Source organism: Rhineura floridana, chromosome 6 (genome assembly GCF_030035675.1).
Source record: "Rhineura floridana isolate rRhiFlo1 chromosome 6, rRhiFlo1.hap2, whole genome shotgun sequence".
NCBI classification, from domain to species: Eukaryota; Metazoa; Chordata; class Lepidosauria; order Squamata; family Rhineuridae; genus Rhineura; species Rhineura floridana.
The window spans coordinates 4845874-4869432 of record NC_084485.1 but is presented as its reverse complement, the minus strand read 5'-3'; the positions used below and the strand labels follow the sequence as shown (position 1 = coordinate 4869432).

General features: G+C 45.9%; 1 protein-coding gene across 6 annotated transcripts in view; it reads left to right on the top strand.

The window, feature by feature from the left end:
* Positions 1 to 22233, top strand: part of TTLL9 (tubulin tyrosine ligase like 9) — a 47485-nt gene extending 25252 nt beyond the window's left edge. For 3 of the 6 annotated variants that reach the window (XM_061630813.1, XM_061630817.1, XM_061630812.1), the window contains 9 exons: positions 8518 to 8658; positions 10734 to 10824; positions 12325 to 12365; positions 12473 to 12560; positions 13483 to 13541; positions 15272 to 15468; positions 19410 to 19523; positions 20947 to 21068; positions 21686 to 22233. In XM_061630813.1, the coding sequence (XP_061486797.1) occupies positions 8518 to 8658; positions 10734 to 10824; positions 12325 to 12365; positions 12473 to 12560; positions 13483 to 13541; positions 15272 to 15468; positions 19410 to 19523; positions 20947 to 21068; positions 21686 to 21756 (924 nt within the window). In that variant the 3' untranslated portion in view covers positions 21757 to 22233. The remainder of the gene's footprint in view (positions 1 to 8517; positions 8659 to 10733; positions 10825 to 12324; positions 12366 to 12472; positions 12561 to 13482; positions 13542 to 15271; positions 15469 to 19409; positions 19524 to 20946; positions 21069 to 21685) is intronic. The other 3 variants (XM_061630814.1, XM_061630816.1, XM_061630818.1) reach the window with 3 other exon arrangements.
* The last annotated feature ends 1326 nt before the right edge of the window (positions 22234 to 23559 follow it).

Genomic DNA, 23559 nt, shown 5'->3' with positions numbered 1-23559 from the left:
GATGTAAATTCTGCAAGCTGAAAACTCGTATTTTATGTGCACAGTCTATTAAACCAGAACTTCTCATTGTTTGCTTTGTTGTTGGAGAATGGGAAACAAAAGAGGAGAGCCTCTCAGCATGTAGACATGCAGAGAGAGATTTTGTGATGTTGGCAGCACTGGAGTCTAGGAAAAAACTAGAAGAGGCAGCAGGAGCTGCAGCAGCAGACACCATGAGAAAGGAGGTGGTCTAGAAAAGGAGGGTTGGAACAAGGAGTGGTTGAGAACAAGGAGGGGGGAGAAGAAGGGAGAGGGGAAAGGGGGGTAGGAAACTTGGGGCTGGTGGGAGTTTTTCCTCTCCTTAAGGGTAATAGTTGTGCGGGGGGTTGTTGATCGATGGATTGATTGATTGATTTAGTTGGTTTATATGCCGCTGTTCCACAGTGCGCTGTGCCGAAAGCTGCTTACAACAAATATTCAAAATATCAAAATACAAAGCCTTTGGGTTGGGTGGAGAAGTCAGTTCACAAAACATATCCATAAATTCAAGTACTACAAAAATCAACCATTTAGCAAACATAGAATAAATTCAGTATTACAAAAGAAATAATCTAGACTGAAACACATAAGCACAGGGCAAAAGAAGAAAGTCAACAGACAATAACATTCCAAGAGCCAGTCTTGCTGCCCTCCAAGAAGCCTCTCTGCCTGGCCTGAATAACAGTTCCGAGGGGAGGGGTCTTCTCAGGAGGCTAGAAGACTTGCACCTGGCTCCCTCCTCTTTCTTCTCGAGATTTTTGTCAGGATCCCAGCTGGGGAGGGATGGGTCCTGATGAAAATTGACCCACTGTGCCTACAATGAAACTTTTAAAAATCTGACATGATTTCTTTTGGTAATTTGTTAAAAAGAAATATTTCACTGATCCCAAGGTGTGACCCATGCAGCCAAATTCTGCATTGTGGTGGCTCAACAGGGAATAGGAAGTATGTTTAGTATCAAGTCTAGTTTGGCCCTCTGGACAGAGAGGAGGGGGCATAGCCACAAGCTTCAGAGGTGAATCCAGCTGAAGTTGGAGACACATTGATCTGAAATAACCAGCCATTTTTTTGGCTGCATGCCTCTTTTACTAGACCACTGTGCCAGGGGTTTGGCTTCTAAGTTGCAAAGAGGTCTTTGTAAAGCAGAAAGGAAAAAGGAGAATCTCAGGCTTGGTGTACACTAGTTACTTAAAAAGCAGCAAGACTGTTTTGTCTGGGTGAGGTTTGAAACGAATCTGCACTCAGCAGTACATCTTTATTGTTTCATAGAATACACCCAGCCCCACTGCTTTTAGGACCGCCCACTGCAAAGGGTTTCCATTGGACACACCTCGGAGTCACAACGGGTTGATAGATCAAACAGTTTTCAGGTCGGTATGAAGCTGGCTTGAAGGGAAAATGCCTCTGATCTCAAAAATCCCAGATTTTGGAGCAAAAAGAGGCAGAGCATGATGACCATCTGTCCTCAGATTCAAAAAACAGAGGTGGAAAAGCCATGAGGTGAAGAATGTTGGAATATGTGGTTCAACTCCAACTTGTGGGTTGAGGCTGCATGGGGTTAAAAAGGGTAGCTAGAGAGGAGACCTCTTGGTTGCTAGGCTATACCTGTCCTTTGATCTCCTGCTGTCTCTTCCCTTCCTGCTAGACTGATATGCAGAGGATGTTGATCCCAGTTCCTTCCCTCCTTCTTACTTCTTCTTTCTCTCGTGAGGGAGAGCAGACATATTCTCTTTGTCTCGTCCTCTCCTCCAAGCATGAGGGCAAGCACTGGGCTCAGTGTTTGCAGCTCCAACTTAGCTAGTTAGCTAGATATAGGACTCTTTCCTATCAAGTACAGCAATACCTTGCATTAACGTACTCAATGGGACCAGAGCGAGTACATAAACCGAAAATGTCCTTAAAGTGAAGCGCTACCTTTTAAAACTTTTTTCCCCTCTCCTTCATGCGGAGCCTCAAAGCCCCGCGCTAAAGCCTCTGCTGCTGCGCTGCCGCGCCTCTCAGCTGATCGCGATTGCGCCTCCCAGCTGATTTGTGGTGCGCAATCGCGTCTGTTTCCACCCCCGCGCTCTAAAGCCTCTGCTGCTGCGCTGCGTTTCTGGAGAAATACAGGCGTATGGAGCATGTACGTTATAGCGAGGCGACGTTAAGCGGGGTATGCCTGTATGTACTTCCAGAATAAAGTAGTTATTTCTTATTTTAAAGCTTAAAGTCTCTGTCTGACTAATTTGCAGGGAAGGTAGAATCTTTAGCAAGGATTCAAACGCGCATATAGGCTCACTCAGAAATCTCCATTCCCAGTATCGCCACTCTCCGACAAAGAAGCCATGAAGCCAGTATAACTGCAAATGTGCCTGCAGCCCCAGAGAGAGTTTAGAGCAGGGCTGGTTTGTAAGGCAAATAATCCTCTGTCCAGGGAATCCATCCTTTACTTTACTTTCTGGAACTCCCTCCCGTATGACCTTCGGCATGCCCCTTCCCTGAATGTATTCCGCCAAGCTTTGAAGACCTGGCTCTTCAGACAGGCCTTTGGGACTTACGGGGAGGGTTAAATTTTTACGACCAATAGCCTACTACTCTGTACTGGAACTGTTTTATTGTTTTATTGTTATATTGTATTTTATGATGTATTTTATTATGATGTAATGTATTGTTGTTAAATTGTACCTCGCCTAGAGTGGCCATTGGCCAGATAGGCGACCCACAAATTAAATTATTATTATTATTATTACTTCTAAAGTCACTCTAATCACTGGTTTTAATTTCTTAACAGTGCTAATAACTCTGCCCAAAGTGATTTTAAATGTATATTTTGTTCCTTGGCAGCTCATCCTTATTGTGGTGATAAGAAGCGGTAGCCAAGGAATGATGGCTAGTCCAGCTGGCCCACATCTCTCCTCTGCCTTCCCAGGAGATAAAATGATCCTTTCTCTCCCAGGTTGCCTTCTCCCTGCTGGTCAGAAAATGCTGGGGCTGCGTAGCTCATGTGTTTTCTGCTATGTCCCTTTCCTCTCTACTTACCCACCCCAAAACCAGTGGGTAGGGGGAAGAACATGGTCCCTACCTCTGTATACTTTTGCCTTTAATTAGTTCACTAGCCATTCTAGTTGCCAACCCAGAGATCTGTTTATCGCTAGTTAGCTGGGATCTCTGGCATAAGTGAGAGACCAGATATAAATGTTCTTTAGGCTGCACTAATTAACATTGCAGTAGAAAGAAGCACAGTAATCTGCAGGGTCAGCCTAGTACAAGGTCCATGGCCCCCTCCTGGTGGGGTAGCGTCTGTCAATCCTCTCCCAGGACCCTGAAGGCCAGCCACCTTGGCCCTGATGGCTCCTTACAGGGCTGAGTTCTGTGCTGCTTCAAACACCGGCGGCTTAAATGGGGGGGATCTCGTGAAAAGAGTCTGCAACAAAAATATTTATTTCTTTGCCTTACAAAACGTTCTGCTGGGGGAAAAATACATCAGCCTTAAAACTAGGAAGGTATTATATGAGCCTGAACCAGGGAGGTTTTAACAGCCCAATATCTCACTTTATGCGAGGCTCTGGGATTTCAGAGCTGGTTTCAAGGAGGGCTGCCAAGGTAAGGCCACAGAAATTCAGAGGGCTGCTGGGGCCTTTTGATGGTTTTGTACAATGCTCGGGGCACAGATGGGGAATCAGCTTGGTGGCAGGCTGCCCACATGCATGGTTGGCCACAAAAATGCCAGACGCCAGAGAGCCACATGCAGCCCAATGTGATTTCACTGCCTTTTTGCCTGTGGCTGATTTATATAGTAAGAAAATGGCCAGTGAATGGTTGGGGTGTCCGTGGCAATAAAGGAAGGTTGCTGCTGACAGCAGCGGGAGAGGGCAGGCAAATGCCAAGCCCAGCAGCTCTTCCATCCTGGCTTGGTCTCGCATGTGTTTTCTGGCTGTGTACATGCATTCAAAGCACATTATTTCACCCAAAGAATCTTGGGAACTGTACTTAACCCCTCAGAGAGCTACAATGTTTCAGCACCTTAAAAGACTACAGTTCCCGGGTTTCTTTGAGGGAAATAATGTGCTGTGGAGAGCCAAACTAGCCAGAAAGCCAGGAGATCCGTTATTGGATCTCCTGTAGGAAATCCAACTGCACAGTGGGATGTCGCCCTGAGAGAATGAGGTTGAATTCTTTCCCAGTTGAAATCTGTTGTGGTGCAAATTTGTATATTTGTTAAGCAGAGAGTAACAGCGGTCTGAAATGCGTGTGTGCCAGTGTGTGTGCATTTACCCTGCGTTAGGATCACTGAAGACTTAGTAAAACAAGAAAAGCTACTTTATTTATAGAAATACATAGTAGATAGAAAGGCATACCTAATCTAACTAACTAACTAAGTTGGAGGCGCAACACCCAGGCTTGGGAATTGCCCTCATAGCTAGGAGAGAGAGAGAGCAAAAACAAAGATGTCTCCTCTCTCTCTGACAGTCAAAAAAGAAGAAGGAGGGAAAGGGCGGAAGGAGGAGGGGCAGATAAGCTTCCCTTAAGACGTACCAGTCTTAACAACGAAAGGAAGGAAGTCAGAGCATCACAGGTTGAAGGTAATCAACCCTATCCATCTGGAGGACCCTATCTCCTTTCTGGAACATAAACAAAATAACAAAGCAGGAGTTGCTCTTGCCCCACTTCCAACAAAATCATCCCCTCTAAAGCTTGTTGCTAATAGCCTCAGGTGATTATTTCACCTGGGGATATGACACAGGAGCGGAGGGGAGGGTTAACCTCATCCCCCAACACCACAGCGCTGATCTGAATCACCCCCAGCCCCATAACTGCATTTACCATTAACCCCTCCCTAAAAGATCCAGTCATGAATATAGGGGAGATCCAGTCTCATCTTGTTGCACCCAGAATTGTGAACGTGAGAGTCCCAGATTCAGATCTCGCCTAAACTCAGTGAGGCAGCTTTAGGCATGGTGCATACTCTCAGCCTCCAGCTTCTCCATCTGAAGTTAGGGAATAATACAGCACCGGCTGGCCTTGGCTGGTGGTTGTAAAGATTACAGACACAATGAAGTCTTCTGAACACCTAGAAATGCCATATAATACACAATATTATGTTCCACGACTCTCATTTCTCAGTTCCTCAGACCCCTTGCCTCTTCTTTTTGAACCTCCATTTATCAGTCTTCTATCTCTTTCCCCTAAGGAATGGATGTCCTTGGGGGTTTTCAGTTTAGGGAACAAAACAGGTGGCAGTTGGGAAGTGGAAGAGGTGTATCAAATTCGGCCTGGTGTGGAGAAAGTGGGGAGAGAGAGAAATTGAGATTTTTCTCCCTTTCTCCTCATTCTAGAACCCGGGGTCACCCAGTGAAGCTGAATTGTGGGAGATTCCAGGCAGACAGAAGGATGCACTTCTTCTATATGTTTTGTGCTTTAAATTCTGTATATTGTATGGTTTACTCTTTTTTTATAAGCTGCTTTGAGGCAAATAGTGAAAAGCAGTGTATACATTTCTAAAATAAGTAAGTGGCACCCATAGAATCATAGAGTTGGAAGGGACCTCAAAGGTAATCTGGTCCAATGCTCTCCTTGTTGGAATATGTGGTTGAACTCAAACTGGTGGGTTGGGGCTGCATGGGGTTAAAGTGGGTAGATAGAGAGGAGACCTCCTGATTGCTAGGCTATACCTGTCCTTTGATCTCCTGCTGACTCTCCCTTCCTGTTAGACTGATATTCTCAGGATGTTGACCACATCTTCTGGCTTCTTGTGGTGGCTTCTTCGTTCTCTTGAGAGGGAGAGCAGACATTTTCTCTTTGTCTCAGTCTGACTAATTCCAGGGAAGCTGTAATCTTTAGCAAGGATTCAGACACACAAAGCTCACTCAGATGTTCTCTAATTTCACTGCTCTGCAACACTCCTGATGCAGGAAACCCACGGCTACGGCATCCCAAGAGCTGGCCAACCGGTGTGGTGATGGCACTAGCTTTGATGGCTTTAAAAGGGTACTAGATTAACTAATGGAGGAGGAGGAGAGGCTATTTGCCATGGTAGCCTGATACAGTGTCCATGTACGGACCTCCAATGTCCTCTCATGCCCTGCCTGGGGGCCTCCCATTGGGGCATCTGGCTGGCCACTGTTTGGAACAGGGTGCTTAACTGGATGGCCCCCCATTGGTCTGATCCACCTTCAGGGCTGCTCTTGGGTTCTTACGATGGCCCAAGAGCAACTGTGCATACTCCAAGGGTTATTGGCAGCTCTTGATTTACAAACAAAATATCTTGGGGGGGGGGGAAGCAATCCCAGTAAAAACTGTTCCAAATACTTGCAAGAGCAAAGGAAATTTTTTTTGGCCCAAATTACGGGAGAGACAGGCTGTATAGCCACATGCAGAGCTGTAAAGCTCTCTTTTGGAATGGCCAGCATAACTCACCTGTGGCACCACCACTCATGAGTAATGCCACCATCCCAAATTTGTGCCATAAAACGTATACCATGGCACACCATCAAGCATTCCCTTTTATATTGCTAAAAAATAGCATTGTCAGCTTTAGAAAGACAGCAGGGAGAAGGCAATTAGCCCTGGCATTCCCTTGAGCTGCATCTGGAAAATTTGTGGATGGCTTTTTAAAAGACAAATCCGGCTCCTTTTTGTAGCTTTCTTCCCAAAGAGCATAAGGCTTTTCACAAGGTCTTCATGGGGTCTTAGCAAGTGCATGTTAAGTTATTCCCTCCCTGTAGCAAGAAATGGATCCAGATATTCTGCACTAAAAACCCCTCTGTTCAAATTGTGCAATTCAGTGGTGTGTATAGATATGCATGTTTATTTTGCATAAAATGACTATCTAGCGTTGATACAACATTTTGTTCCAAAGCCAATATTTACAATTTTTCATGCATTAGCAAGGAGCAGTATTGTTTATCACATTTGTATCCCACCGAGGAACTCAAGGCAAGGTGCATGTGGTTATACCTTTTTATCCTCAGAACAATCCTGCAGAGGAGGTTATGCTGAGGGCTAATGATTGATCCAGGGTCACTCAGCAAGCGTCACAAGGGACTATGGATTGTGAACTCCTCAGTTTTATTCCAGTGGTTCCCAAACTTTTTCTCCATGGACTGCTTGAAAATGGTAGAGGGTCTTGACACTTAATGATTTTTCTGTCTGTTGTAGCAATTTTGATGTGCTGTGCTAGATGCTGTATGATTTCCATAGAATTCAGATTGAAATACAATAAAATATAGCAAGAAAGAAAAGAAGCTATACAAATATAATAAAAAATCACTGTGAATATTTAGTGTGATGGCTCTTCAACACAAATCCATAGATACACTGTGAATCATCTAAATGGTCCGCAGAACACAGTTTAGGAACCCCTGCTGTATTCTTTATATTGCAACAGTTCTAAAAAATCTGAAAGTACTTCCCTATATAGCTTCCCTATCCCGCTTTGTGGCCAGGATTTGAAGTGGAGACTTCTTGTACCCTATGTGAGAATCTTACTCCTAAACTAGTGGGCCAGTAAAGCTGAACAAGGGCTAGTAAGAAGTATGAGTGGGAGGACAGGACTAGAGGTCGTGAAGGACAGGTAACTCTCCTCTCCACGTTGTAGCATGCTATCTGCATTGTTACACATACAGTTCTGCTGTCATAAGGACTGGACATATGCTCTGCCCAAAGTCTAGGTTCCATGCATGGGCATCTACAGAAAATGACTTGCTGTAGGCATGAGGTTGAAATCCTTGGCATTAATCACAATTTTGCTTATTATTTTTGAATAAGGGAAGGGCCATTGCTCAGTAGCACAGTGCATGCTTTGCATGCATAAGGTCCTGGGTTCAATCACAGGCCTTTCCAGTTCAAAAATCAGTCAGGTAGTAAGTATTGGGAAAGGCCTTTTTCTGCTTGATACCTTGCAGAGAAGCTGCCAGTCACAGTGGACTATACCAGGCTAGATGGGCAAATAGTGCCACCTAATATCATTCTCTGCCCCTCCCCTCGATGCACACTTCCTTCAGCTCTATGTATTTTCAAGGGAGAAAAATGTAACCCCCTTCACCACCTTGTGACTAAGGCGAACGGAAGGAGGCGAGCGGAAGGAGGGGCTGGGGAAGACCTTGAGGGTGCTGCTGCACCCATGTGTGCCACATTGGCAACCCCTGCATTATGCCCATGAAAATATGGATAAAGTATGTGGGCATCATCTGGGCGAGTTTCAGAAGACAGAGACGGTGGCAGAATGAATCAGAAGCAGAATGAGTCTTGCAAGTAAGCAATGCTGCAGAGTAAAAAGATGCAGAAACTGTTGATATCCGCCTAACTGGTGGAGGTTGCAGAATCCAGTTTCTCTTAGTGCATAACGTGAGTTGCTTTAGGGTAGAACGTATTTATTTTATTTTGTTAGTTTATTTATTTATGAAGGGCAAAACGCAGATAGCGCTGAACACACTCACTCTATGGCTTGATTTTTGCAGGCCAAGAGAGGAAAGCAGCAGTCGGATGAAGGGCTAGTAACGTTTTCCTCCCCTCTTGCAGGTTGCCCGGTCTCAAGGGAGAGGCATTTTTCTCTTCCGGAAACTCAAGGATGTAATTGACTGGAGGAAGGTGAGATGCCTCCTTCTTCTCACCTCTCAGGAAGGGATTAGTTGGGAACAGCCCATCTTAAAGTTTTGCTCGGTGAGCAGGGCCTTTGCATCAGCTGCTGGATGTTGGGGCCCCATATATCCTCCTGCTCTGCTGTGTATGTGTGGCTAATATATGTGGGTCATCCCACGCTGGGAGAGGTGCTGAGCCTGGAGGTTTTGGGTTTCTTTGAGTGTCATGAGATTTTAGGACATGTCTTGGCTCCCAGCTCTAGTCTGGAGAGTGTGGTGAGCGGCAATGCTACTCACTCTGGATAGCACACCCAGGATCTTATAACCAGAATCTTCTAATAGTCATAATGAGCAACTGCACAGTCTTTTTCCTTTTGAGCCCCACATGTGGTCAGTTAAACTTCAAGGGCCAATGGGCACATTTAGAATTTTGAGAAAATGTTGTGGGGGTGTTACAAAATGGGTTCTGTGTGTGGACAGGCCATGAAGCGTGTGTCATGCTGAGTGTGGCTAGCTGCAAAACACACTTTTCACAGAAGGCAACTGGTGAGACTGAAAGACAAGTAACTCACCCAAGAAACTGAGTACAAAGTGCTCCTTTGACACCCTCCCACCTGCTGGCACATAAAAAACATTCACCCCACATAGAAAACACACATAGAGACACCCCCTTTCTCCCCTCATTGGGTTGTCCCACTTCACCAAGTAGCAGGGGAAGAAACCATTTTGTTCATCTGTACCAGGTGGCCAGGGCCTGCTCCAAAGCCAGTACAGCTGCCATCTTTATTCCCTGAGAATGCCTCTAGGCACACATTTGGGCCCAGAGGCATTCTGGGGAAACAAAGATGGCAGCTGGAGGTCAGTGCTTAGCCTAGTTGCACAACCTGGCTGCCTGGCTGCTAAAAAACATTTTTTTAAAAATTAGGGAGGGTTAGGGGGTTCCATGGTTGCTGAGGAAGGTGTCTAGGGGTGCCCTGGGATGCTGGACTGGCAAGTCCAGGTTATTCAGGGGATGGCTGATCTCCATATTAGGTGTTTGAAGGGAATTTTCCTCCAGGTCCAGAAACCTTCAGTTTTGAGTTCAGTCTGGGGGGGATGTTTGACTTCTGCTATGCTAGATTTACCCAACCAGGTGCCCTCCAGATATTTTGGGTGGCAATCCCCAAGACCTCTGATCATTGGCCTTGCTGGCTGGAGTTCTGGTTCAAAACATAGGGAGGGCACCAGGTTATTTTTTTATTTTAATTTTTTTATTTTAATTTACCTTTATTGTTATTACTATTGCTATTATTTATTGCATCTGTTGGTTGCTTTATACAAAATAGAAATGTCTCAGAGACATAACAACAAAGCAAAAAATAACAGCTAAAATCAATTAAAAGCCAAATTTAAAAGAGCATACAATACAAAATTCTTAAAAATGCTCATCCAACAACACAATAAGAAGGGCAAGTCCTATCCCACCCCACAAAAAGATGAGCACCACAACAGAGGCCAGCTTTGCTATCCAACTACCGCATGGGTAAATAAAAATGCCTTAGTCTGGGGCCGGGCATGTTTCCCTGGGGAGAGCATTCCACAGGTGGGGAGCCACCACTGAAAAAGCCCATGCAGCCACCCTCTGATCCTCCCCCAGGTGAAAAGGGGTTGGGAAAAGCTGTGCTATGCCCTGTGGCACATTTGCTTGAAGACATCCTCTGGCCTCATTGCGCTGCAGCACTTCAGTGGTGGTGGTGGTGGTGGTGGTGGTGTCCTTTCTGGCTTTCTTATGGCACATTGTGGCCTGAATACCTGGATCAATAGGCAGTCTGCAATCTGGACTAAATGCCCTTTTGGTCCCTCCTGTGACTGATGAGTTGTATTCGATGAAGTCCTATGGAGAGTAGACCCATTGAAATCAGTGAACAAGTTAGTCATGTCTGTTAACTTTAATGGGTCTACTTTTGAGTTTGACATGGAATACCACCCTGTATCTCTCTGCTTTGTACACTAGCATGCTGCAAGCAGGTGGCAGGAGCTGGAAACGAAGCCACATTCAACACTAAATCTGACCTCGGAAACCTGACCCTGAGGATGAGCAAGGGCAAAGTTCAGGAGGATCTTAAATGCTGGCTCTGTTCTTCCTGATCTAAGCAAGTCATGTGATCTTTTTCACAGGATGGTGTTCGCCTTGATGACCAGAAAGATGAAATTCCAGTAGAGAATTATGTAGCGCAGCGCTATATCGAGAATCCATATTTAATAGGTGGTGAGTTGCCTGCTTGCTTTCTCCATATCAGTCCATAACGTGTACATACACAAACACAGACACACAAAATGCACCTCTCTCCAAAATTTGGCTTTCCCTGCTAACCATGCCCTCATTAATAAGGTGGGACACGTATATGCACAGCCTTTCTCCCCCCGCCCAGCCTTGATGCGATCAGCTCTCCAATTGTGAGAATATTTCCTATATCAGACTTGAAATGACTAGCCTAATAGGGGAGAGGGGGAGCGTAGTGAATGGCTTGTGCCCATTCTTGCCCTCTGTAGGTAGATTAGCAGATCACTTCTCTTTGGGAATCAGAGAGAAGTTCCAACTTCCACTAATTCCACCTGTGCAAATGATACTGCATACCCAGTTCGAGGCGAATGATGTTTGCAACTTGCTTGGTAAGCTGTTCTACAAGTATCTGTATCTGTGGTTTTTGTTGTTTAACGATGACAGCTATTGGAAGTGCAGAAGGCTGGTCTCGACCCTTCCTCAGAAGACCCTAACCATTTATATGCTTTCCCAAGGTGATCAGGGGACTGTCACTGGGCACTCTCTCCTGATGGCCATCAGTATATCTGCACTGAAATAAACTTCTGTCCATTTGGCAGTTTCTACTAAGTTAAGCATGAAGAGTTCCACAGAAGCAATTACACAGCCTTGAGCTGTAATGATAAAGCCTTCAGTTCCTCCTTTAACCTTTCAGCTGCTTCATCGATGAGACTGTTATATCCCAGCAGGGCTTTGGATTTCCATGGGTCAATTCTTTCATAATTTGTCATCATGCTGTCAGTATACATGATGGTCTTTACGGAAACAAAGAAGACAGGTTGTTGCCCCAAGGTGCTTACAGTCCAAGGGCTCCTCCAGTCCCTTTTTGTTTTGCGTGGGGTATATTCTGCAACATGTCATTGACACAACAATTGTGTTTCTGGTAGATTTAGACTGGACCATCCATGCTTCATTCTACTTTATTCGTTCTGCTGTGGTTCCCCAGAGTTACCGCATTACTGCTGCCTGGAGGAACATAACAAAAGTGGGATGCACCTCAACCCCAGAACATTTGTGGCATAAAAAGTTACAGGATTTCATCAGGGAGCTGTGGGACAAGCACTGTTGGAAATCAAGCAGTATGTCTGCTCTGAGACTTTAGCAGGTTCACAGAGTATTGAATTAAATCACATATAACCACCCGGATAGCATCATGAGCAAAAATCACTGAACGCACAATGAAAAGGACATCTGGAGAGGCCCTAAACGTAATGCCGTTCTGTATCCCAGGAGCGTGAGGAATAAATTCATTTTCATTCATTCATTGGCGATCACTCGTGGCCGAGTAAGATTGTCTTCCAAGATAAGGTCTTTAACAGTCCGTAAGTGACTGTGGAGGCCAATTCTGGATCCACACAGCCTCACCATTCTGTATCCCAGGGGCATGAGGAATAAATAGCACAGGTGGAACAGTATTTTATAAAGTGATTTCTCTTTGGTCCACAGGTCGGAAGTTTGACTTGAGAGTGTATGTTCTAGTAATGTCGGTGAGTGAACAGGCCTGTACCCCTGCCATGCCACCCCCCCGCCCCCTTGATGTGATAGCTATCTTGGAAGGACTTGCCTTTTACCACCATGTTCTCTTCCTCCCCAGTATATCCCACTCAAAGCCTGGCTATACCGGGATGGCTTTGCTCGTTTCTCCAACACACGCTTCACTCTGAATACCATCGATGACCACTGTATCCTGACCTGTCTGCACTTTACGTGGGCTGCTTCAGGATGAAACGTTTAGTATCAGCTGCAGGAATGGTGGGAAAGGTGGGGACATTTGTAACAGGGTGCCCATGTGCTTAGCGCAGGAAGGCTGCAGGACCCACTAATGCTGAGCTGGTCGGCCACCAAGGGGAACAGCACTGTCTGAAGTAACTGGCATATTAAGGAGATGGAGGCAGCAGTTTTAAGCACCAAAACAACCTTTGCAGTCCATTTTAGGCCACTGAGGACCAATCTGTACATGATCCTGAATGTATCACTGTTTGCTGTGGTCCCAGTCTCCTCTGCCCCCTGCTTTAGAGTTTTAAAAAGAGACCTGCAACATCAAGAGTAGTTTGGCCCTTCGGGTCTTTTCATACATTATGCGAGGCAAGCCCAGGTTTGCCATTGAAAGGACACTCCACTAGGTGCCACTGCCATTACTGGCTTCCTAATTAGTGTTATGTGTCATATGTGTATATTTGCAAATACAAATTTGTCCCCATTTGCCGTTTACCCTTTATATTGTCAAGTGTACACCTAAAAGTATCTTTGGTGTACACCTAAAATAACAGGATGCATGAATTGATGCCTGGACCAGCCCTCTAGCCTTCAAATGAAAGTGGGCGGTCTTTGAGATGGGCCTCCAGAAATACAGTTTGAGCTTTAAATCTCTTATATTTACACCAAGTTACATGTTTCTCTGAGATTTATATTTCCCTATAATAAAGCAAAGCACTGTCCATCTTTTTCTCTCTCTTCAGTCATTGAAGATCTGTGGCCAAGTAGGTGGGTGGGAGGATAAATGAATTGGCAGCTAGAGCCAAAGGAGGCTGTTTTAGGAACCAAGGTCATATACCAGATATGGGGAGCATCCCTTCCTTTCGCACCATCCTTACCTCCTGCCAGATGTTCACCTGACGAATGTGGCTGTGCAGAAGACAGCCCCTGACTATGATCCCGAGAAGGTAGGCAATTATGGCCCAGCGCCAGCCCTTTCTGTATCAAGGGTTGAGGTGGTTTGAGTAGGGGAAGCCACAGTTCAAATCCTTGCCCAAGAAGTGGCTGCAGCAATAGCAACAAGATCAGTGGCTCAAGAGGCAAAATAGATGCAACATTTTAACTGTAGCCCCAGTGGGCTCTATACGTTGAAGTCAAATCCTAGTTTCAGCCTCAAGTCTTGCCTCTCCCCTTAATATCAGGTGGGTCATCCACCTTTTCAAAAACGTTTTTTTAAGTGACACGTGCATTTAAAGTGGCATACATATATTGAGCTTCCATTTTATTTTATTGCAAAACCGTTCAGGAGATTGGGGGTGGGAAGAAACTGGATTGGCAGCGTCACAGGTGCTAGCTGATTTGTACCATCCACAGCCAGCTTTCTCTAATTCAAACTGAAACAGTCCAAATCATTTCAGAATGAGTTGGGGTGGGGTTTTTTGTTCACTTCAGGAGAGGTAACGATATATTTGGCTTGAACACAGAAAGGGCACTTCAAAACCACCCCCATGCTCTCATCTACAGCTGGGAGAACCAGAAATGCCCAAGCATGAGTTTGAAGCCCACCAACATCAGGAAGTCATTGAGCTGTCTCTCTGTAACTCCTGCCATCTCTCTTCTCTTCAGAACTCCTCTGGTCTTGCACCCGTCTCTCCTTTGGCTACTGATTACATCTTCCCTCTTGTTCTCTCTGCACTGGCTCCCTGGAACTCTGCATCAGCTTCAGGCTCCTAGTACTTTTAAGCTCTGCACCTCCCTCCTGGCTCTCATCTCCTTATGTTCCTCTTTGCACCTCATCTGAGCGCAGGTTCCTGCAGTATAGGAGCAGCAGCATTGGTGTGGTCCCTGTTTGACCCTGGTCCTCACATGCATTTCTAGGGAAGTATCAGATGGAGCCCCTGGTTTGGGGCATCCACACTTCTACCACAACATAAGGATCATCCTCAGTCTCTCCTCTCCATACAAGTTCACTGGCCCCCTTTTTCTCCACATTTTCTCACCTCCATGTTGTCCACCATGCTGCAAAGTCTCTTCCTTTCCATTCCTTTTCCCCCAAGAACACATCTTCCGAAACACCCTGTCCTCACCGTGACCTTGTGCACCTCATCAGCCCTGTCCCCATCCTTCATGCCTCGTGTGTCATTCTTCCGCTCTTTTCTTCAGTGTAACATGGGAGTAGGGGACCCTTTTCAGCCTTTAACAGTCACATTTTCTCATAGGCCAAAGTGAGAAGAACAACAGATGCAACTCATATATTTGTACAGTAAGGTACATTCCAGCCATGCAAAAGTTGGAGGTTTTTGCGCCCTCACTCCTCCATCTTGGCAAGCAGGGGGCATTATCACAGTTCAAGGACACATTGCAGCCAGGCAAGGACCCTCAAGGATTAGAGCTGGTAAAGAGTGTGTCTTGGGGAGAGTCCAATCCTGGTTTTTGTTTGGGTTGTGTGTGCTTTTTTTTGGCATGTGTCCATCCCGTCTATCCCATTTGTGGCTGATTTATCGATGGAGTTCAGAGCAATGCCCATGAGAATTAATCTGTTTTAGTCTGTTAGCAATCTTGTGAGGTACATTAAGTTGAGAGGCAGCAGACCAGGGAGCTGCTTGGCTGAGGGAGGATTTGAACTCAGGTCTCCCCAGGCAAAGTCTACACTCTGCCCACTGTGCTACACGCCACTCTAGCTCTGTTTCATTGGCAGGGCTGCAAGTGGATGATCCAGCAGTTCCGTCTCTACCTGACAGCCAAGCACGGGGCCGAAGCTGTGGAGATCCTCTTTGCCGAGATGGACAACATTTTCATCAAGAGCCTGCAGAGCGTCCAGAAAGTGATCATCAGTGACAAGCACTGCTTTGAGTTGTATGGTTACGATATCTTGATCGACCAAGACCTTAAGCCGTAAGGGGGAAAGAGGGTCGGATTGTTGTTAATGTGCCTTCAAGTTGATTACGACTTATGGCAACCCTATGAATCAGTGACCTTCTTTGGATACTGTGTTCGTAGGGTTTACATGGTAAGAGGTATTCAGAGGTGGTTTACCATTGCCTTCCTCCGAGTCTGGATGCATCTTAGTCTGGTGTCTCAGCTTTGACCATTCCGCCTTGGGTGCCCCTGCTAGGAGTCTAGCCTCTTGGTCAAGACTCCTGACGGCATTGCTCTCAGCTTCTTCGACATTCTCAAACCCCCTCACCACGTTAAAGTGTGCATCCTAGAGGAGGAAGGGTCGGAAGGCACTCTCAAAGTAAGGGGTTATTAAGGAGGGCCATAGCTCAGTGGCTGTGAAGCCTGTCCTCCAGAATGCCAAAATTGCTGGGGGGGGGAGGTGAGTTGGCTGGAACTGGAGTGGTGACCACAGGCAGTTTGTGGAAAGAAAGAAAAAGTTTGCACCGTGGTGGGAATAGGAGTTTTTTGAGGGAAGGATTCACAGATACCTAGTCTAACCCCAGGATGTAATTCTGTGGCTGTTTCCAATATCACATAATATGCAATTAGTCCTGATGCTGTGGTGTTGATGGACAGGAGCAGACAAATGACCAGCATGAGCTAAAGTTGGTAAAGTTGTCTTGCACTTAATCAAGATCAGTAGACTCTCCAGCTCCTTATTACCCGTTTTATTCATTTATTTAGAGTATTTTTAATCCACCCTTCATCATAATCATCCTAAAAATGGAATAACATTCTAATAACAGTAATAACCAAAACTATTTAATATCCAACAAAAATCTGAGCAAATAAATGTGTTTTCAGTTGGTGCCAACATGAATAGAGTGATGGTGACAACCGCACCTCTGAAGGGAGGGCATTCCAAAGACAGGGAACCACCACAGGGAAATCCGTTTGCCACCACATAATGTATCTCACCTGGGAGTGGAACACCAAGAAGGGTCTCCTCAGGAGACCTTAACAGACAGGCTTAATGCACAGATTAACAGAGATCAGTATTTCAGTTCCAAGTCATGCACAGCTTTACAAGGGATTACTCGCACCTTGAATTTGGCCCGAAAGCACACAGGCAGCCAGGGTAGGCAGCTGGCAGCAGCTGTCCAAGGTCTCAAGCTGCTATCTGAGATCCTTCTTGGGAGATGCCAGGGGCTGAACCTGAGGCCCTCAGAAGCAAAGCATGTACTGTGCCACTGAGCAATGTCTCCTCCCTGCACTTTGGATGCACCCCAACACCTTTTAAAACTGCCACATCCAATAGTAGGTCCATTTCTTCTGAATCCAGACTAAGGTAGTTTAACTTGATTAATTATGCCATTGATTTTAATGGGATCCAAGTTCAACTAGGTCTGGATCCAGCCCAATGAAAGCCTATTTTCCCATGTCCAGCTCCTTGAGATAGCATGGTTTGACTTAGATGGACAGCAATTTTTTTCAGGCATGCAGAGCGCTCTGGTATCTCAGGCAGCCTCCTGAAAGTTGCCATCATCATCCAAAAAAGCTGGTATGTGTTAAAATCAAAGAGAGCAATGAAAAGAATGTAACTTCAAACACTGAGATAAAAAGCCCCAAAAGTACGCTTATGCTGATGCAGAGCTAAATCAGGGCCACATGATGATCTCAATATAACCAAAGAAGGTTTACGTCATGGAAGGATGATTACAGCACCCCTGCCTGACCACCTGGTGCCTTCAGAGATTCTAAACTACAACTTCCATCGTGCCATAGAGATTCTAAACTACAACTTCCATCGTGCCTGGCCATTGCCTGTGCTAGCTGCAGGGGCTGATGGGAGTTGGAGTCCAAAATATCCAGAGGACACCAAGTTGGCCAAGGCTGATTCAGACTTACAGCACAATCCCATACATGCCTACTCAGAAGGACATTCCATTGAGCATAAACAGCTATAGGGTTACAGCCTTTGGCTATTTTAACTGTTGTGGCTGTACCCCAAAGAAAATATAGACGATGATGATTAAAATTTTTGTCCTGCCGCTCCTCCCAAAGGGAGCCCAGGGTGGCAAGCAGATGATAACGATCCTTAGAGAATAGGAATCTTTAACTGTGTTCTCACAGTACTAGGAATCTTGTGGGTTCTTTGAGAAAACTGAACCTGGTTTAAAACACATTTTTGTTTGTAGGGTTAAATGTAGTCTAAGGGAAGAGCTAAATGTTATTTGCTTCTGACCATTCTCTTGCATTATCAAAGTGAGAGAAAGAAAAAGGAGAAAGGATCAGCAGGACAGAAATGTGCCTTTTCTTGCCATTCTAGTCTCCAGCCATATTCTTGCCCGGCAGCCACATTTTTTTCCCTTGGCATGGAAATCCGGCGCACTCCATTTGAAACCTGCTATTCTCCTTTTGAGCTCTGCCCTCTTTGCTCTGCTCCCTCCTCTGCTGCGTCTGCTGGCTCAATTAGCGCCTTAGTGGCTTGTCAGTATTGCTCCAGTGTCTCTGCCACAACCCTGGGGACAGCTTGATTTAAAAGGAGGCAATGAGCAGGCGCCAGGCAGCCACAGGCTGGAGCAGCCAGGCCTTAGCAGCTCCACATTCTCATCTGCTGCGCTCAGAGCCACACGGGGCATGCCTCCCTCGGCAGTTGAGAGAATGAATAGCAGACCCTGGGACTGTACAGTGCATAGCTGTGTAAGACGCACCTCTTTACTCTGGCCTTTGGTACCTGAGATGTGTATTTTTAGGACCCACCCTATTTTCTGTGATGTTGTTTAGGTTGTTTCTGTTTTTTAATTACGTGTTTTAAAATTGGACCTCTGGGTAAAGGGTGGGTAATAAACAACAACAATAATAATAGCCCAGCTGCTTTGTTATTTTACTGGCCTTTCCAAAGTGCATCTGGGTAGAGATCTGTGGCTATACAGTCTGCATCTGTGTTGGAATTGCTTTTCAATGTTTTTAAACCTTTTTTTTTTTAAAAAAAAATGTTTTTAAAGATGTTTTAATGTATTTTAAAGTCTGTTTTTATGATGTTTTAACGTGTTTTTAGTGCTTTTGTTTGCCGCCCTGGGCTCCTACTGGGAGGAAGGGTGGGATATAAATAAAATAATAAATAAATATACATGTAAAAAGGCAGTGAGCGTGGACTAGAACAGAATCCAGGGCCAGGCTATTTAGATTGGGCAGCTTTCACCAACCTAGTGCCCTCCAGATGTTTTGGACTACAACTGATGAGAGCTATAGCCCAAAATGTCTGGAGGGCACGAGGCTGGCAGAGGCTGAGATTGGGGCTGGCTTGGATTTAATTGTTGCTCGTTGAGTTACATGGGCTCCAGTACTCCTCTGCTTAAGGCACTCACCTCAAGGATGGAGGGGAGGGGGAAGAGAGAGATGGTGTGGAATTGTAGAAGTAAAGAGACAGTTCGTCTCCCCCCCTCTTCTTCCCCTCAAACTTGAGAGCCCTAATTTAGTGTGTGTGTGATCATGCAACCAAGAAACAGAATCCAGTAGAGGGCTGTGGACATTAGACAAGCCTGAACTCTCAGTGATTCCATTCAGTTCTAGGAATGAAGCAGTTGGCCAGATTGTTGGGGAAAGCCCCATACCTGCTCCCTGCAAGCAATTGCTAGCACTAGGGGCACAGCCCTATAGTGTCCTCAGACCCCCCCCTTTACTTTCTTCTCCCCATGGGGACACCTCTTTGAAGAGAGTAGGCTGGCCCTATATGAAGTGAGATTGTGCTCTGCTCACACCTGTGTCCACGAGTCAACCTGCATGGGGCAGCCTCGCGTCAGCAGTCCATCTCATCCTGCATGGGTCCACTATTGCAAAGACAAACACCATCTCTTTAGCTACGGGCATATTACACAGACAGCACAGCCCCATCTATCTATCTGTCTAAAATGAATCTAGGCCCCAATATCCTGTCCTGCTCTCCCCGGCAGGTGGCTGCTAGAAGTGAATGCTTCCCCATCCCTCACCGCCAGCAGCCAGGAGGACTATGAACTGAAGACCCACCTTCTTGAGGACACGCTGAATATAGTGGACATGGAGGGCAGGTGAGTAGAGCGCTTGGGGTGTGCAGCGTGTGCCTTTTCATTCGTTTAGATCAGTGGTTCCCAAATGTTTCCCCCCACGGACCACTTGAAAATTGCTGATTGGCAGATCACCTAACGATTTCTCTGCCTGCTGCAGCAATTGTAATGTGACGTGCTAGAGCTGTATGATTGCTTTTATTTATTGTATTACCATTTGCATTCCATAGAATTCAAAATGTAATACAAGAAAATACAATATAATAAAAGAAGCAATAAAAGTGTAATTAAAAATCAACACAAATATTTAATGTGATGGATGTGCCCTCTCCCACCTTTAACCACAAATCCACAGACATGCCGTGGACCGCTTGTGAACCATCAGTGGTCCACGGACCAGTTTGGGAACCCCTGGTTTAGATCTATTAACATTTTAATCTGCCTTTTGCATTGTCAATTCAAATGGGGATGCGTCAGCAGTGTTTGCCCTGTGAAAAGAGGCAGATGACCTGTGGAAAGAGTGTAAGCGAGCTCTGCTTACGGCAGCCACAGCTTTCCTGCCGTCTTGAGTGCTCCAGACCTTAACCTTGTACAATAAATCAAAGCCAGGCGAAAAATCATGGGAGATGTTTTGAATCGCTCTGCTCCCATCTGTAGATCCTTTTTTCCCATGGGGAAGACCACCCAATCCTCCAGGTCCCAGAAAAGTGTTTGCCCCTCTGCCTCCCCAACCCCCTTCTGCAGGAACTTTTCTTCTTCCTTGGTTTCACTTGAAGCTATATCTATTTGTGTTCCTTACTCACTCCCACTAAAGGAGTTAATACTCTAGGAAGACAATACTGGCAAATGTTGCCAAGCAAGTGCTGGGTCGGTAAGCCAGATGGATCAGATGACCTAGAACCCAGATGTTCTAGGTTTCGGTTTTCTGAATTCTCCATCCAGCCTTTGTCACTAAACAGAAAGGGGTAGGAAACTAATCAAAAACTGGACCTACAGCATGAAGGAACCTCTCTAGGACAGTTGCAGTACTATAGCCACACAGGTCACACCTCATGGGTGATCACTGTTCTTACCAAAGTTTGCAATACAGAGGAGCATGGGGGACTCCATAGGAGATCAGAACCAAGCCACCATCTTGCCATACCCTCAGATGGAATCCAGGGTCAGGGACTAGAGAGGAATAAGCAAGTCCATCCAGCGGGAGATGTGCAGTCAAGGGCACACAGGCAAGTCACAAAAGGGCAGGCTGAGCTCAGCGTTAGAGCCCTCATGTTTGCTTACACCAAATGCTTCAGCTTCACACCTTAAACCATTACAGGGTAAGGATACACACTTTCCATACTCTAGTCCAGGTGCAGAAATTGGCACACTGAACAAACCATGCTCGCCACAAATAAACCTTAGTGGAGGTATCAAGTACTTGATTGTTAAACTTTTGTTCCTGCAGGTTGACGGGGAAGGAGAAACGTGTTGGTGGTTTTGACCTGATGTGGAACGACGGTCCCGTCAGCAGAGAAGATGGGAATCTGGATACACCAATGAACGGCTTTGTCGCAAACACCCATCTAGGTATTCAGGCGGGTGGCTCTTAGGAGGCATGGGCAGGAGTCTGTCAGGGTGGAGTTCTGTAACATGCTGGAGGCTGCAGGTTTTGCTGGATTTTCTCCCCCTAGGTGTGTTAAACCCAAATGAGGTATACGAACTCCCCACTACTGGAGAGTGCTGACTGGCCTAATGGGAATAGATCTTGACAGGTTATTCAGGATATTTATTTCTGAATCAGCCTAGCTGTTCTAAGTGGCTGCTAGTGATTCATTCAGTATCTTTGAAGACGTTCATGATTATCATACTTCTGCTTATGCATAGCTGTTAAGCCACCACAGCTCTCTCAGGCTCACCACCCATTTCACTTGAAAAATACCTTCTGAAAGGCACATAATAAAGACATCACAATAGCGTGGTCCATTCTTGGCTTGATGCTGTATTGAAGAGACTCGGCGTTCCCACCTCTGCTTCTGTCAAGCTCAGCACCCATCACAGGCTGTCAGGTTGTACGAAAGGGCCTGAAGCATTTCCTCCAGGTGCACTTTCAAACTGACTGAAGCACAGCTCAGAGAGGCCAATTATCTTCTTACTCCATGGTAGGGACAAGTCACATGTACACCCTCTTACCACTTTCATTTCAGGCTACAACAATGACAGGAAGAAACAGCTGAAACAACTTTTCAAGCCTTTTCAGACACAGCAGAAAGTTTAACGCTCAGCCAGAAACGGTCAAAAGCCAGAGGCATGCAGGTTCCTCCTTGAGTGTTGCAGAGCTGAACTGGGGCCCTTGCCGCCTCTCCTGTCTCAGCATGCTGGGATTTCCCCCACTTTAGGGAGTTTCAGATGCACGGTTGACGAGAAGATTCCTGTTCCCAACAGGCAAAACCAAGCACTGGCACAGAACAGCTGTCACCCTGGGTATGTTGCAAAGTCGGCTCTATGCACCAAGTCAGTGCTTTGGCAATGAGATGGTGTGCTACTCACCAGGACAGGTTCAAGCAGTGCTTATCATTGACAGAATCAGTGCATGCACAGGAATATGATTTTGGCTCTGCCAACCGATCACAGCAGGGCAGCTGCCATTATCCACATTGAAGGCTGGACGTCAGATGTGAAGATTCTTCCCATGTTGACTTATGTGCATAGCAGTGAGTGTGAATAAAAGTTAATGCCATAGTACTGCTAAGAATCCAGAAGCCGCCTCCTTTTGTTCTTGTCCAGAGAATGTTACAGGGTTGGAAAAGGCAGAGTACACCAGAAAAAATGGCTGCTCCTAGAGATCCCCTGCTATCCTTAGCTGGCAGAATAGTTTTGAGCCTAGTGGCAGGAGCAATAGAGATGGCGGAGTCAGGTATACTACTTGCAGTTTGCAGATGGAACAGAGCAATCGCCCATCCTCTCCAGTGGGATAAGCTGATCTTAACATCACTTCTGTGGGTCACTTCGCATTGCCAATCTCCCCTGGCAGCAAGAATTAAGGGTGCTACTTTAGTTGGTGGGTTGTCTTGTAAATGCTCTTGAGAGCCCAGCTCACCTCCAGTAGTGGCTCAATGGGCATTTTGAAAGTTTCAGGATACAGAAAAGTGAGTGCAGGGATAGAGAAACTGAATCTCCAGATATTGCTGCACTGCAACTCCCATCAGCCCCACACAGCATGTCCACTGGTGAGGAATGATGGGAGTCCAGCAACATCTGGAAGGCCACAAATTTGTCATTCTCAGGCTTGAAGTCTTAACGAGCAGCCAGCAGACAAAACTTACATTTTATGCAGACCAAAGGAGTCACAAGGTCATCTGGGTCCAATGCACTGGTTCCCCCTTTGACTGTAGCCAATTACATCTGCAGCAGCTGTCCCCTAGAGCCAACATAAATCGCTCCAGTAACTTCCATTTTGCCGGGAGTTGCCGGGGAGCTCTGTTTTCTCCAGAGCTGAAGAGATTTGGCGGCTGACGTAAATGTTGGTGTTTTTGTAATAATGCTTATTCCAAACACAATTTCGTCCTCGCAGAAGCAGAAATATACCTGCAGGATTGTACATGAAATAACTATGATATGAGAATGGGAATAGGTAGCTGAAAGGCAGGGCAACTACAGGTTTCAAGGAAGTAAATGTTGGAAGTGGGGCAAGAGCAACTCCTGTTTGTTATTTTGTTTATGTTCCAGAGGGAAGATAGAGCTAGGGTCCTCCAGATGGACAGGCTTGACTACCTCTACCAGTGATGCTCTGACTGACTTCCTTCCGTCATTAGACTGATATGCTTAGGGAAGCTTATCTGCCCCTCCTCCTTCCGCCCTTTCCTTCTCTTCAATTGTCCAAGAGAGAGGAGACATCTTTGCTCTCTCTCCCGAGCCATGAGGGCAATGCCCACATCTGGGATTTGTGCCTCCAATGTAGTTAATTAGAACTAGGTATGCCTTTCCTATCTATTATGTATTTATATAAATAAAGTAGCTTTTCTTATTTTACTAAGTCTTAAGTCTCAGTGATCTCAGTGCAGGGTAAAGGTCTGCTACT